The sequence below is a fragment of the Gobio gobio genome (genome assembly GCF_949357685.1).
Source record: "Gobio gobio genome assembly, chromosome: 24".
In the NCBI taxonomy this organism is placed as follows: Eukaryota; Metazoa; Chordata; class Actinopteri; order Cypriniformes; family Gobionidae; genus Gobio; species Gobio gobio.
The window spans coordinates 19011519-19027375 of NC_137120.1; the positions used below are offsets into that span (position 1 = coordinate 19011519).

The 15857-nt window shown below is 38.8% G+C and overlaps 1 protein-coding gene across 1 annotated transcript in view; it reads right to left on the bottom strand.

Annotated features, from left to right (window-relative positions):
- Positions 1 to 940: 940 nt before the first annotated feature.
- Positions 941 to 15857, bottom strand: part of kcnh1b (potassium voltage-gated channel, subfamily H (eag-related), member 1b) — a gene marked incomplete at both ends in the record, with an annotated part of 91062 nt that continues 76145 nt past the window's right edge. Inside the window, one exon of the mRNA XM_079808335.1 lies at positions 941 to 1783. Within this exon, the coding sequence (XP_079664461.1) occupies positions 941 to 1783 (843 nt within the window). The remainder of the gene's footprint in view (positions 1784 to 15857) is intronic.

A 15857-nucleotide genomic window follows, 5' to 3' on the forward strand; every position in this document is an offset into this window, starting at 1 on the left:
GCCTGCTACTGTAGCCACACCCAAACTCTAAGGCTGCTACTGTAGCCACACCCAAACTCTCAGGCTGCTACAGTAGCCACACCCAAACTCTCAGGCTGCTACAGTAGCCACGCCCCAAACTCTCAGCCTGCTACAGTAGCCACACCCAAACTCTCAGGCTGCTACAGTAGCCACGCCCCAAACTCTCAGCCTGCTACAGTAGCCACACCCAAACTCTCAGCCTGCTACAGTAGCCACACCCCAAACTCTCAGCCTGCTACAGTAGCCACACCCCAACTCTCAGGCTGCTACAGTAGCCACACCCAAACTCTCAGCCTGCTACAGTAGCCACGCCCCAAACTCTCAGCCTGCTACAGTAGCCACACCCCAACTCTCAGGCTGCTACAGTAGCCTCACCCAAACTCTCATGCTGCTACAGTAGCCACGCCCCAAACTCTCAGCCTGCTACAGTAGCCACACCCAAACTCTCAGGCTGCTACAGTAGCCTCACCCAAACTCTCATGCTGCTACAGTAGCCACTCCCCAAACTCTCAGCCTGCTACAGTAGCCACACCCCAACTCTCAGCCTGCTACAGTAGCCACGCCCTTATATCTCAGCCTGCCACAATAGCATACATCCAACTCTCCATCTGCTACAGTAGCCACGCCCCAAACTCACACTATCGGTTGAGCTGAAAGTGATTGACAGATCTGAGCGGATGGTCTCAATGCTTTGATGGTGACTGGGAGGCTCAATGTTTACACTTTTCGGGAAAACAATGAATGGCATACTAATAGTAGTCAATGAACAATAAACTGGGTTAAGAGAAAGTATTTTAACATAACAAATCTTACATATTTCACCTTTAAAGTAAAATACAAGTTGAGGTTAGTTTGGTTTTGACTAGAACAGAATCAAAATGTCTTCCATTCAGCCCATCGCATTAGACATTAAACACAGTTAGGAGAACATATCCTTTTCTGAATCTGGAGAGTGTGGCCTTGATATGTCAAACAAGTTAGAAGATCCTGAGGTCTTTCTGTCTTTGAGAAGTCGGAGCATCTCTGCGAGCTGTGCTTCCAGTGCGCTCATTCTGCTGCTTAGAGAATGGATATCCCCTCGCAGCTCCTGCTTCAGTTCCGTAAAGCAGGCCTGAAGACTTTGTTCCGGAATGGGGTGAAACACTCGTTTCCCCTCAGGCTGCATGGGGCTCCGATCCTGAGGGGTTCGAGCGCTACTGTCACCCATATTGTCGAGTCGCAGGTCACTCTTGGTGATGCCGCTGTCGCATGAGTCCGTCTTCTTGAGGGACAGTTCATTTTGTGACTTAGTCCTGTCTGGTAGCATCTCCATGGACTCGGCTTTGGACACAGGACACCAGGAGAGATCAGACTTGGCTGTTGCATCTTTAAACTTTCCCCAGCCTTTGCTTTTGGGTGGTTCTGCTGACTTATTTCTTGTGTAATTTCCATTAGGGGCCACAGGAGTGTTAAGTTTTGCTCGACATGATGATGATGATGAGGTGGGTGAAGATGTAACCGGAGTGGCTGGACTTTCAGTGAGCGTGATGACACTAGTTGGTGCCGTGATCTCGTGCACCATGATCTCCTCTCTGCCTTTCTCAACATCCTGTTCTCCTTGACTTGCTCGCTCCGCCGCCAGACGGGCCTCTCTCTGCTGGCGGAATCGCTGGAAGAGACGCCGCACCGGGTGATCTGGAGGTAGATTCAGAGGGGCTTCGTTCTTCCTTCGTAGCATCTCCTCTTCCTCCCGTTTTACGTCACTTATTTTACGGAAGACGATCTATATAATTCAAAAGAGAGTACATGTATACATAAGAATAAACATAGTTTATTATACAATTTATATGATTGCTTTATGTGAAGAATAGACCATAATTTAAGTCGTAACTCATAGAAAAGTCACATTGGATTATGGCATTCAAACTGACTCTTAACTAAGATGATGATGTCAAACATCATCTGATGACGATCAACATGAATGTGTTGATTGCAACATGAAGGGAAATAAAGGACAATTCACAAGTTCACACTTACCTGTACATATAACTAAATAGAGAAAAGGTAATGCATATTTGGTGTGCTGTCTGAAGGGAGGGCTCCAAGCTCAGAATTTGGCCCGAACCCAGAGAACTCCCCCCATCCCAGGTTGGGATAGGAATAGTTAGAAGTGAGGAGATGGGGTGGTGGAGGGATGCTGGAGAGTTTATTAACTGAATGTGCTCCTCCTGTGTCGATTAGTTTAATTTGAATGTGTACCTCCCGAACTTTGTTAATAAAACATAATTAAAAATTTGTAATGCATCATTGACCCAGAAATTTTCACAGCCCCTGGTCACTGTGTGCTTTCATTGTATCTATCTAGACTCTTGACCCTTGAGCATCTCGAACGATGAGGAGCGAGTCACATGGTTCATTTTGAAGTGTTTTCTAGAAGGGTTAGTCACTACTATTTTTAGCTTCATGATGCATCAAAATCAGGCATTACATGTCTAAAGTACCTAAATATGTACAACAAACAGCACAATAAAATGTTGCCAGATTCAAATCAATCTGATAAACTAGATGCAGCTTAATAAAATTTTTCCAACCTGGATTGAAAAAAATAAATAAAAATCAGTCACTGGTAAAACATCTACTATAGTTTAAAGGGGCTATATGCAACTTTCCCCCCAAAATAAACGTAACAATAGCCTTTTTATTTTACCATTTATGACTCAAACATCTCCTGATGAGCATACTGACACCTTGTCCGCTCACAGTGGGTGCACCTATAAGCCTGTATCCTATTTTTCCTATTTTCTGGCGGGTAGGTTTTTCCCGCGCTGTCTGCGGATGTGACGTCACCACCGTTGCGAGAGCGAGCAGAAAATAAGAGCAGTTCTGTTTTTTGGCCACAGGTGTCAGTCGCAAGTTTAAATTTCAGAAAAACGCATATAGCCCCTTTAATGAAAAATATGTGATTTTGTCATGTTTGTTTAGGTTTTGTTCATGTTGTCATGTGTTTGTCCATGTGCCATCTTCCCATTGTTTTGTTATCTTGTCGTCAGTTCTGTTTTTTCAATGGTTCATGTTTATCAGTTCCACCTAGTCATTGGTTGTTGTTGTAATGTGTTTCCCCTTGTCCTTGTTTTTAAGCCCTCATGTTTGCCATGCTTCATTGTGTATTGTTTGTGCATGTCAGGTCTATTGTCAAGTTCTCATGTCCATGTAATGGTAGTTTTGTTATTCTGTTTATCAATAAAACTGCACTTATGGGTTCATCACAGCTCGCCTTCAGTGGCAGTCTGTTGCAGATTTTTATGTTGCTTGCAACGTGGCTACGCGGTGATGTTTGAAATGGCGTGTTGACCTTATCACGATATGGTTGAATCTCACACAACTCAAGGTCACATAACATTTCACCCCAAAAACCAATAGAAAAAAGGCATCTTGACCTCCTTGGGTAAGATTGTGTTTGTTTAACAGGAATGTTGTTCCGAGACCAACAAAAGATGCTGATCCAAAGACATGTCTTACTTGGCAAAACCTCTTTCTTCAAACATGGAGGGTATCACATCTCAGTCTACATCCAAGACAAATTTATCTGGGTCTACAGTGTGCCTTCATCTTCTAAATGTGATCGTAATTTTCCAAGTTAACATGAAAATGGGAGAGGACTATAATATCCTGCCGGTATTCCATGCTGTGTTCATCCAAAATGGTGGAAAACAGCTTTCCATTCCCTGGGAGAATGATCTCTTGTGTTTTTACTTAATTATGAATGAACCTGGGGGCTGAATGAAAGCAAGATCCCTGTATTGCTTCTTTATAGTTCTTTATTTCATTGTATATATACTTTGAGTATTGCTACCTTGTTATAACTTAAATGTGATGTGATAAGATTCATGAGATGTCCTTGTATGACAGTAGTTCACAATTAATAGTATTTTTCAATGATTTTCTAATCTGATTATTGTTTGATTAGTCCTGCATGTAGTTGATTTTTACAATTAGGGCAGAAGACTATTAAGGTATTAAGCTTTGTTTGTCTTGTTTAGAAGAGATTAATCACTAAAAGTGTTGGACACTAAATGGTACTACATTTAAATGTAAAACAGATGAAAATGAAGCACAGGACGTTTAGAACTGGCAAAGTTTTTTTTTTTTTTTTTTTTTTTAAACCTAATTACAAGTAATTTGTTATGCATGTGGAAGCCATCCTAATGTGTTAATGATGTTGGTTCATTAATTCATTCCTGTCCATAGACTGACTCAGCAAGACTTTGTTTGCTTACCCGGTCACATGGATCTGCTTCCTGATGAAGCCATTTAGACGCATTGTAAAGTGCAAAAATAAATGGATTTTCTATCAGGTCAGACGGATGACTGTTAGATGTGCGGTGGGAGCAGCGCTGGACTGGGGGCGGACAGTATTCAGGGGTGTCATTTTTTTTTTCTGTCAAAGCTAAAGATAATGAGTTTTGGAGGTTAGAGAGGTTCATAGTTTATTGCCCAAGTCTCAAAACTGTCTGAAAACAACAATGGAAATGCTTTTTAGCCAGCTATGGATAATTAATCTAGTTTGAAATAACATGAAAAACATAACATACTTTCATTGCTGCACGTCCAAGACAAATATGTGTCACTATACAGATGGCAAAAGTGCCCTTTAGCATCTATATTAACCCATTGTTTCACTGAGAAACCTTTAAAGGTCCCATGGCATGAAATTTTCATTTTATGAGGTTTTTCAACATTAATATGAGTTCCCCTAGCCTGTATATTGTTCCCAAGTGGATAGAAATGTTGATCGGTGTAAAACCGAGTTCTGGCTGTCTTTCTCTGCCCTTGTGAAAATGACAGGCCAGACTAGCCAATCCTGAAGTCTCCTGGTTTGACGACCAAGCAGGAACGGTTACCTCCCTTTCCTCCGCCCAGAGAATCTGGCACGCCCATGCAAACGCTCGAGAGATCATGGGTTGTGAACGAGTGAACGCTGGCAGTTACTCAGTGTTTGGATGTACAAATGAAAACAGAAGTCTTTTTCAGTTCCTTCTGATCTGTGATCAGTGATTTCTGATGTGTAGCTAATTATTTATTATTCGTGCACACGCAGCGGCTTCTCTCTCTCCCGACAGAACGGTGTTTTCGTGTTTTCTATCTTGTGAGTCAGTGTTTGTGTACGTCCTCGTCGCGTCTATCTGTTCTAAAATGTGCATACAGTCGTTTCTGCTCAACATCAGCAGAGTAACATCTTTAGAGATAAACCTCACACACGCCGAAGCTCGGGCTGCACTGACCGGTCGGCCTTCAACAACACCGACCCCCAGTACTGCACCTGGCCCACAGCGGAGGCGCCTTACGCGGCGCGAGATTAAGCAGAAGGGGGGTAAGCGTGAGCATATCCGGGCTAGGCAGCCTAGCTCCACAATAAACTGGATTGCATTCGATTACTGCTGTTGTGTCTTTGTTTGCGCTGTGTACTCAATGCGCGTCACTGACGCTTTTCATATGATAGGAACATATCAAAAATAAGGCTATTATCAACACTTACTCGTAACTCGTTCATCTCGACAGCTGTAATGGTACTTTGCATGTGTTACAAAGTTGGTAATAATGATGAAGACGGACTCGGTGTGACTGGGACTCGTGTTTATTCAGAACTCTCAGATACAAACACAATAAACTTGCGCTGACTGACAGCGCTCTCATAACTCAGTAGTTACTATAAATAACTTTGTTTGCAATCGCTGAGCTCAGTCTCTGGTACATTAGTGATGTCCGGTTCGCGAACAATCTTTCTTTTGAACCGGTTCTTTTTAGTGAACCGAATCAGTTCACCAAATCAGACTGAATCGTTCTAAACGGTTCGCGTCTCCAGTCAGCGCTGATCCATAATTTACTAAAGTTACTAACTTTCTGACATGAGTGACAGTCCCTCCGACTAGAAATAGACTAATAACCTGAAGTATATGCTGTAACTACGACAGTTCACTGAACTGAGACTGACAGAACTTATGAGAAGTGAACTCCGGTCCATCCGTTTCTCTGGCAGCAGCTCGTGCCTGCTCGTGCGTCGTAGACCTCGTTAAACCACGCCCCCTCCGCTCAATTCAAATGCAAAGATGTCAGCCAATCACAACAGTGGGCGTTTTTACTGAAGTCTCACAGCAGACACGCCTCTTGAAACAGGGCATTCAGCCACAGGACAAACATCAGTATTGAAAAAATGCCTTTTATTTCTAAATTATGACATTTTATGATGTAAAAATCATACTAACAATATAAGTACACCTCAGGAAACATTATAAAATAATAGAAAAATGCCATGCCATGGGACCTTTAACATCAACCAATACCTGGCACGAAGCAAAGAAATATGTTTATGATCATAAAGCTATTTTCTTTCCCTGGCTAAAAATGTGTCCATGCTTGTGTTTATTTGTAGGGAAAAAATAAATAGTGTGTGCATTATATTCAAATTCACCTTTTTGTGTTCTGTGAAAGAAACTATGGAAGCTTGTTTCCGCATAAAAAATAAAAAGAATAATTGTGACTTTTTATCTCACAATTCTGACTTTTTTCCTCACAATTTTATATCAAGTTTATATCTCGCAATTCTGACATAATATCTCGCAATTCTGACATTATAACTCACAATTCTGACTTTACGTCTCGTAATTCTAACTTTATTACTCACAATTCTGACTTTATTACTCACAATTCTGACTTTATAACTGACAATTCTGCCTTTATATCTCGTAATTCTGACTTTATATCTTGCAAATTCTGACTTTATAACTCAAAATTCTGACTTTTTAACACAATTCTGACTTTATCTCGTAATTCTGACTATTACTCACAATTCTGACTTTATAACTGACAATTCTGACTTTATATCTTGTAATTCTGAATTTATTACTCACAGTTCTGACTTTATATCACACAATTCTGACTTTGTATCTCGCAATTCTGACTTAGTATCTCGTAATTCTGACTTTACATCACACAATTCTGACTTTATAACTCACAATTCTGACTTTATATCACAATTCTGACTTTATATCTTGTAATTCTGACTTATATCTCACAATTCTGACTTTATAACTCACAATTCTGACTTTATATCTTGCAATTCTGACTTAATATCTCGTAATTCTGACTTTATAACTCGCAATTATCTTTATATCACACAATTCTGTCTTTATATCACACAATTCTGACTTTATATCACACAATTCTGACTTTATAACTCACAATTCTGTCTTTATATCACACAATTCTGACTTTATATCTCGCTATTCTGACATCATATCACAATTCTGACTTTATATCTTGCAATTCTGACTATAACTCACAATTCTAACTTTATATCATGCAATTCTGACTTTATATCGTAATTCTGACTTTATAACTCACAATTCTGACTTTAAATCACACAATTCTGACTTTATATCTTGTAATTCTGACTTATATCTCACAATTCTGACTTTATAACTCACAATTCTGACTTTAAATCACACAATTCTGACTTTATATCTTGTAATTCTGACTTATATCTCACAATTCTGACTTTATAACTCACAATTCTGACTTTATATCTTGTAATTCTGACTTATATCACACAATTCTGACTTTATATCTTGTAATTCTGACTATAACTCGCAATTCTGTCTTTATATCACACAATTCTGACTTTATATCACGAAATTCTGACTTTATATCACACAATTCTGACTTTATAACTCACAATTCTGACTTTATTACTCACAATTCTGACTTTTATCACACAATTCTGACTTTATAACTTGTAATTCTGACTTATATCTCACATTTCTGACTTTATAACTGACAATTCTGACTTTATATCACACAATGCTGACTTTATATCATGCAATTCTGACTTTATTTCATATAATTCTGACGTTATATCTCGCAATTCTGACTTTATATCACAATTCTGACTTTATATCTTGCAATTCTGACTTTATATCTCACAATTCTGACTTTATATCACATTTCTGATTTTATAACTCACAATTCTGACTTTATATCACACAATTCTGACTTTATATCATGCAATTCTGACTTTATTTCATGTAATTTTGACGTTATATCTCGCAATTCTGACTTTATATCATGCAATTCTGACTTTATATCGTAATTCTGACTTTATGGGCCCTATCTTGCACCCAGCGCAATTGACTTTGTACACCGACGCATGTGTCATTCCTATTTTGCACCCGCGCAAAGCGCGCTTTTCCCTCCACAGAAGCACGTCGCTAAACTAGTGAATGAACTTGCGCTCCCTGGGCGGTTCAGCGCAAAAAAGGAGGCGTGTTCCGGCGCAAACAATCCCTGGTGCTATTTTGCTGTTCCATTAAACAATTGCGCCACTGACCAGAAAAAACCTAGTCTAAAGACCTGTTTGCCCAATAGTGGCAAGACATATATGTACATAAGGACATCTGACAAATTGTTTGTCCGTCAAGAACCAGGAAAAAAAATCGACTGAAAAACTGAAAAAACTGAAAGACTGAAAAAAAAAAAAGACTGTGAAATCACCTTTACCATAATGTACAACATTACAACTTCACTTCTCTGTCTTTCACTGCTCTTACAAGAACATCAGTCTCCTCGGCTGTGAACCGCTCCTGGCGTGCGCCTGGTAAATATGCCATAATAATAGCAATCCGTAATGGAACTTGCGCACCTGCTTTTAATGGGAATGTTGGATGACGCTCGGATTGGTTTATTCACGTTACGCCCAAACCACACCTATGAATAATGAAGCTACTTCAGACCAACCCATTTTAGATTTGCGCCGGGCGCAAGAGCCATTTATCCCGCCGGGAAAATAGCAACAGCGCCGAGACCCGCCCACAAAGTTACTTGCGCTTCGCGCTTTGACACTTGCGTTTCAGATCGTTAAAATAGGGCCCATTAACTCACAATTCTGACTTAAAATCACACAATTCTGACTTTATATCTTGTAATTCTGACTTATATCTCACAATTCTGACTTTATAACTCACAATTCTGACTTTATATCTTGTAATTCTACAATTTACAATCTTACAATTTTGGTATTAACTAACCAAATTCTAACGTTGAGCCAATGTCTCAAGCCAACATCATATTGACGTCAGATTCTAACATCATTAGATGTTGATCCTTTGTTGGTTTTAGGTTGTGGTATTAACTAACCAAAATCTAACGTTGAGCCAACGTCTCAAGCCAACATCATATTGATGTCAGATTCTAACATCATTAGACGTTGATATTTTATTAGTTTTAGGTTGTGAAACTCTAACATGAAACAGGAAACTCTAACATCATTAGACGCTGATATTTTGTTGCTTTAACACATTTGTCTCATATCAGTGTTGGTAGACCTCCCGAAACTACTAGTGTCGAGGAGCAGGCGTGTTACGGATACGTGGTGTTGTCAGAGGCGGCACGCAGTAGGCGGATGTTTGTATTGGTGCATTTCTACAGAGAGCTGAAACGACAAGAGTGCACATTTGGTAGCTAAATATAAAACAACATTTATTCATCACACAACTATTTACAACACAACCAAGGAGGCTTTGCTTGAGTTGTTTCTCCGGATTTTGTTGTTTTAAAAAAAAATGTTTAATAATTTTGTCTGTTTAGTATTGTCACTTTTTCCGTTCTACATGGAGCTCACGCATGGGCGTCAGTTTGGTTTGAAAAGTCCTGGGGACAGAGACGCATTCAGAAGTGCATTTTCAGAAGTGCTGGGTACATTTTTTTTTCTCTTTCGCGCAGGTCATGTTTTGAAAGACTATGTCCTGCAGCTTACTAATGTAAATAAATAAAAATGTCAGATGAGAGACATATTGCGGGTCTTATAGCCTATCTTACTCATGCTGACGAAAGCGCCCCGCGAATTCTTTAATATTTTTCATTTTTGCAATTTTTTTTACCACTTCATTATCAGAGTCCCACTGGAGCCCGTGTTTTTTTTATCCTCCCTATTACACATTAGTTACAGCCATTAAAATAGTTCAGTTTTGTTTTTAATGTCAAAGTAGATATATTTCGTTTTGTTTCTTTATTAAGTTAATTTAGAAAAATGTTTAAAGCATTTAATGTTTGTTAAACTAAAGTTTTTGCTTTTTAAAGTGACGACCAAGCGGCCAGCAGCCGACAGTGAGTTAACCCAACACTTTAGCCTCTGAAATCAACACTTGACTTGTCTTGCTTATTAAATCCATAAAAAACACTTAAAGCATCGTTTAAACGTTTAGCCTATTATCACCACCATCACAGTAAAAAGGCATTTTTGACAAGATGAGGCAGGCAGATCGCAACGGCGCGCGCAAACAAAACGGGCTACACAATCTAAACAAATAATTAAAAATACAAAACATGCTGGTTGTCTTACCTTAGGCTACACCTCTCCGCGAAATGAATATATATCCGATCTTCAATTCCCGTGCTATATGCACATTTAACGGAGTTCATGTCAACGAAATCAACCGATATGAGTATTTTATTCATCAGCTCTTTTCAACATCAAAGACCGCATTATGAGAACGAGCGACCTAAACACTGGTAAGAGCATTTAGTCTCATTAATTTTAATGAAGATGATTGTGCTTTTGAGCATCTAAAACTTAGCTTATTTTCAGTTTCACTTGTGGCAGTTTGCGTGTTGGCTTGCTTTACTCATTTGCGGCGATGCGTGTTGCATAGCGCCGTCCTATAGCCTAAAAAAGCCCGAAGCCCGGCCCGCGTCTGAGGTAGGCTATGACTGGAAAATTGGCCCGAAGCCCGGCCCTAGGGCGTAAAAAAGTCGGGGCCCGTCGGGCTCGGGCAGAAATAGGGCTCTACTTTGAGTAAGGCTGAAAGCGTCTTTCTTTTTAATACATTTCTTGAATGTCTCAATTACAGTAGGCCTAGCCTATAGATAATTATGATATTTGTGGCTGCACCGGGGTCCGTCATTACGCTAAATCATGAGCGGTCCATGGCACCTGCTACCCATGGCTGTTAAGAACTGTATAGGCTACATCAATCCATTACAACAATTTCGTGTTATGGGCACTGCCACTGATACAGGCAGCGGAAGAGCCTATTTTACGGAGCTTGCTTCTGCTTTTCAAACGTTTTTACAACAAAAGATGTCGTTAAAACGACATAAGATCTCGTTATTATGAGAAAAGATGTAGTTAAAACGACATAAGATATCGTTATTACGACACAATTGAGTGGAAAAAATAATATGTGTGTGTCAGCAATGCTTCACCGCAAAATTGAACTCGAGGTTTAAAAAAAAAAAAAAAAAAAGTGGTGGGTACAAAAGGACTCATGACGAAATCTGGTGGGTACGCGTCCCCCCGTCCCCCCCGAAATCGACGCCTATGAGCTCACGCATCCGTTGTTTTTTAATTTTTTATATAAGGACTAATTTTTTATATAAGGATTTTTTTCTACTTGCCCCGCCAATATTTTCACTGGCCCCACTACAAAAAAAATAATAAATAAAATAAAATAAGCCCAGTATTGTTTTTGTTGTTTTTGAGCCATGTAACCTTAATAAATAAGGTTATGACTCCAAAAACTACTAGCCTAACTAATGTATATTTTAAATTTTGTAATCAGTAATCAGTAATATTACAATCAGTAATAAAATAAGAACAAATAATCAAATTACGAGCAACAGCACAAATCAATACAGCAGAACACACATACAAATGATGTAGGCTAATATAGGTCTAATTTAGATTTTCAGGTACACAAATAGTAATCAAATGTAAAATATTACTGCATAGTCTGCATTAAATTATATATCACTGCATATAAATATAGATTAACCCTTATTTAAAGTTATTCCGTCAAGAGTCGTGAGTGGGTTTTTTTTCTGTTTTTTGTTATCTCTACGATATTTTCCACTTTCCATGTTATACAGCAGGGGGGCGCTATTACACATCTCCTGAACGAGTACAGCATCTCTTGATTAAAACAGGTGAAGAAGAAGAAGCAGCAACGACAACGATTACAGACTAGTTATATCACTGAATTCATAGAGTGAAATATCCTAAACCATTGCTTTTGGTTCCATCTAATAATTGCTCAGTCAGTTGTTTCTTCTCTTTTTTGTGTAAATATTCACAACAGACCTAAGAAAATGTTTAAAGATTTTTAGGTTTTAGATTTTGGATTTGCATGTTATCACTTGTGTTGCCAGAAGATAAAAACCTGGCAATCTGGATGAGCCCATAACCTTCCATCTAGCACCAGAGTAGAACCAGTGTGACATTTTAATTAGATATGACGAACCTGACAAAAACTATGACAAACGGTTCATAATGTGTTACGTATTATTAATTATTTGGACATTTAAATCCTTTTCTTTTTAAATCCACTGATGAATGAGATAATGGCCAGTTTCAATATGAATGTAATGCAACGTCTGTCCAACGATGGAGGTTGATATCAATCTGGTGTTGAGCTTTCGAACCCAATGTCAGATTGACGTCAACATCCAACGTTGGACGGACGTTGCATTTTGGTTGAAAATGAAAATCGAGTTAACTTCAGAACCCAACGTCAGATTGACGTCAGAACCCAACGTCAGATTGACGTCAACATCCAACATTGGACGGACGTTGCAATTTGGTTGACATCAATCTGATGTTGCGTTCTGACGTCAACTTGATTTTCATTTTCAACCAAAATGCAACGTCTGTCCGACGTTGGGATCCAACGTCAATCTGATGTCATATTGACGTCCGGTGCCTGCTGGGATAGAGTGAAAGGAGTTTAAAATGTCCAATGTCTGTTATTAGCATAGAGGTGACAGAAAACAACTGCATGTCTCAAAGATGAATTACTCCAACAATTCATAAAAATAAAAAAATCACTGTTCAGCTCTGAATTGACATCTACGGTTATTGATTTTTATACATGATAAAACAGTTAATTTCTAAATAACATGATTCATTGTTAAATGACAAACAATACTCTTTGTTGTAATAAAAGGTATTTGGATACTGTGCATAACATGCAAATATTCTGTTCACGATGCAATACACATAATCAATGAGCCAGAAGTATAAGTTATTACCTATCATCCACATGTAGCATCATTAGGTCATGTGACAATAATATAGCACACTACAAGTAATTTATTATGAAATAATGCCTGTTTCACTTAGCAAACTGTGTATACTGCCCAGAAATAAGCTAATATTCCTTTCTGAACAAAGATTCAAAATGATCACAAAATGATTGTGAGTTTCATGATTCATTAAAAATAGCTCAGAATCCTTTGTTCCTGAATCGGACTACACTGATTATGCTGAATATATTTTTTAGGCAGCAATTAAAGACAATGCTATAGAAATATGAAATATGAACAACAATCGTTCATTGCCATGTTACAGCGGAATAATGGTAAAGGAAATACTGCTGCAGACAGTCTCTTTGACCTTTATGTGATGAAGGTGAAGTAAATTGTCAGAAATATACTCATCAAGTGTCATTTATCATAAAATGACATGCTATAGAGTTTCCAAACCTTCCTAACAGCACGATCAATTCACAAGGTGAATATGCTTCTGTAATATAATATTTCACAAGCAGCCCGAACTGTTTTAACAACCTCATTCAGCACTTTTTGTGGGCAAACAAGAGACTAGATGCTTTCCCCAGGGTTGGATGTGACCTAAATCAACGTAATGAGGAGCAATGCATCACCTAAAAATTAAGACCCTGTTGTCCAGCTGTGCGGTATGATTTATATATACAGAAAATCACACTTGTAGCGCAGGCCCCGCTACAGATCACAAGATGACACAAGAGAGGCAGACAGGAAAAAAAATAGGACGATGTAAATAAAGAACGAGTCTGTGGGAAATAGAACTGAAATGCCAATGTAGACCGTGAAAAGACTGGCTGCTTAAAAAATGCAGAAATAAAGGGAAGGATAAAGGAGAAATGGGAAATCAGTACAACTGCAAGGAAGGGGAAATGCAAGAGAGATTTGTCTGATTTAAAAGCACACAGAAAGATTGTAGTGTGATAAGCAGCTACTGTGATCAATACCAGCATCCAGCACACAGATATCTGCTGTGCACCGCCTCCATCCAGAGGACGTTGAAGGATACAGATCTGTCCATTCCAGAACACAATCAATACCACTGACCGGTGACGGAGAGCTTCAAGCGTCCCAACATGTAACTGTCAGGATGCTCTGGTTTTAAAGGTTATAGTTCATCCTAATGGGAAATTCTGTCATTACATACTGACAACTGGAGATTTTTTTAAGACCATTCACACTGCCCCCCTCCCTATACAACTACAGTTTAGAGACTGTTTTCTAAGATGATCTGGCCCTACCAGATAGATCAAACAGACATATAGATAGACATTAGATAGATAGACATTAGATAGATAGATAGATAGATAGATAGATAGATAGATAGATAGATAGATAGATAGATAGATAGATAGATAGATAGATAGATAGATAGATAGATAGATAGATAGATAGATAGATAGATAGATAGATAGATAGATAGATAGATAGATAGATAGATAGATAGATAGATAGATAGATACCACATGTAATAACCTAGAATACTGTCTAACACTTGACGGCATTCTTCCATCTTAAAAATATATCTTAATTACGGCACATGCTTTCAATGCAAAATGCTGAACAGTTAGTTCATGCGTTCATGACCTCAAGGCTAGACTATTGTAATGCTCTACTAGGTGGTTGCCCTGCTCGCTTAATAAACAAAATCCAGCTGGTCCAAAATGCAGCAGCAAGAGTTTTTACTAGAAACAGGAAGTACGACCATATTAGCACGGTTCTGTCAACACTGCACTGCCTCCCTATTAAACATATTATACATTTTAAAATCTTGTTTATTACTTACAAAGCACTCAATGGTTTAGCTCCCCAGTACTTGAATGAGCTCTTAACCCATTATAGTCCTTCACGTCGATGGCCAGTTGATAATACCTAGAATATCAAAATCAACCTCAGATGGCAGATCCTTTTCCTATTTAGCACCTTAACTTTGGAACAGTCTTCCTAGCATTGTTCGGGAAGCAGACACACTCTGTCAGTTTAAATCTAGACTAAAAACACATCTCTTTAACCTGGCATACACATAGAATTATCAATTTCTATTATTCAAATCAGTTAAATGATTGTTAGGCTGCATTAACTAGGTCTGCCGGAACCGGGAACACTTCCCATAATAAAGAATGATATCTATGCTAATATTAGTCTCTCGTTTATCCCGCGGTTAACTGCAGTCTGCCGGATCCAGGCCGTATTCAGATCAGATGGTGGACCTGCGCCTAGACATTGTCACAACATCCAGTGGCACTGATTCTCAACAAACCCGCCTCCAGCATGATGACTCCAATCTAAAACCATGTAATTGTATAAATATTCTGAATGTTCCGATCTAATCTGACTTCTGACTTGAAATCATAATTATAGACTGTTTGTTCGTTGGCCAGAGGAGAACTGGCCCCCGACTGTGCCTGGTTTCTCCCAAGGTTTTTTTCTCCTTCCTGCCACCTGATGGAGTTTTGGTTCCTTGCCACCGTTGCCTCTGTTGCCTTTGGATTTTGCTTGTAAAATCCAACAGTGATTCTAACTAACACTTTTTAGTTAACTTTACTTAATATCTTAACTTAATTGTAAAAAAAAATAGAGTAATCTGTACTATTCACATACTATGCTTTATTTACTCAGAAAACCCACGTTAAGATTAATTGATTGGTTTGAGTGCCATTTTGTCAAGCAAAAAACAAAAAAAAACCTACAGATTATGGTGATCAGTGTTCCCTTTGGTTGGGCACTTGGAACATTCGTATTATTGT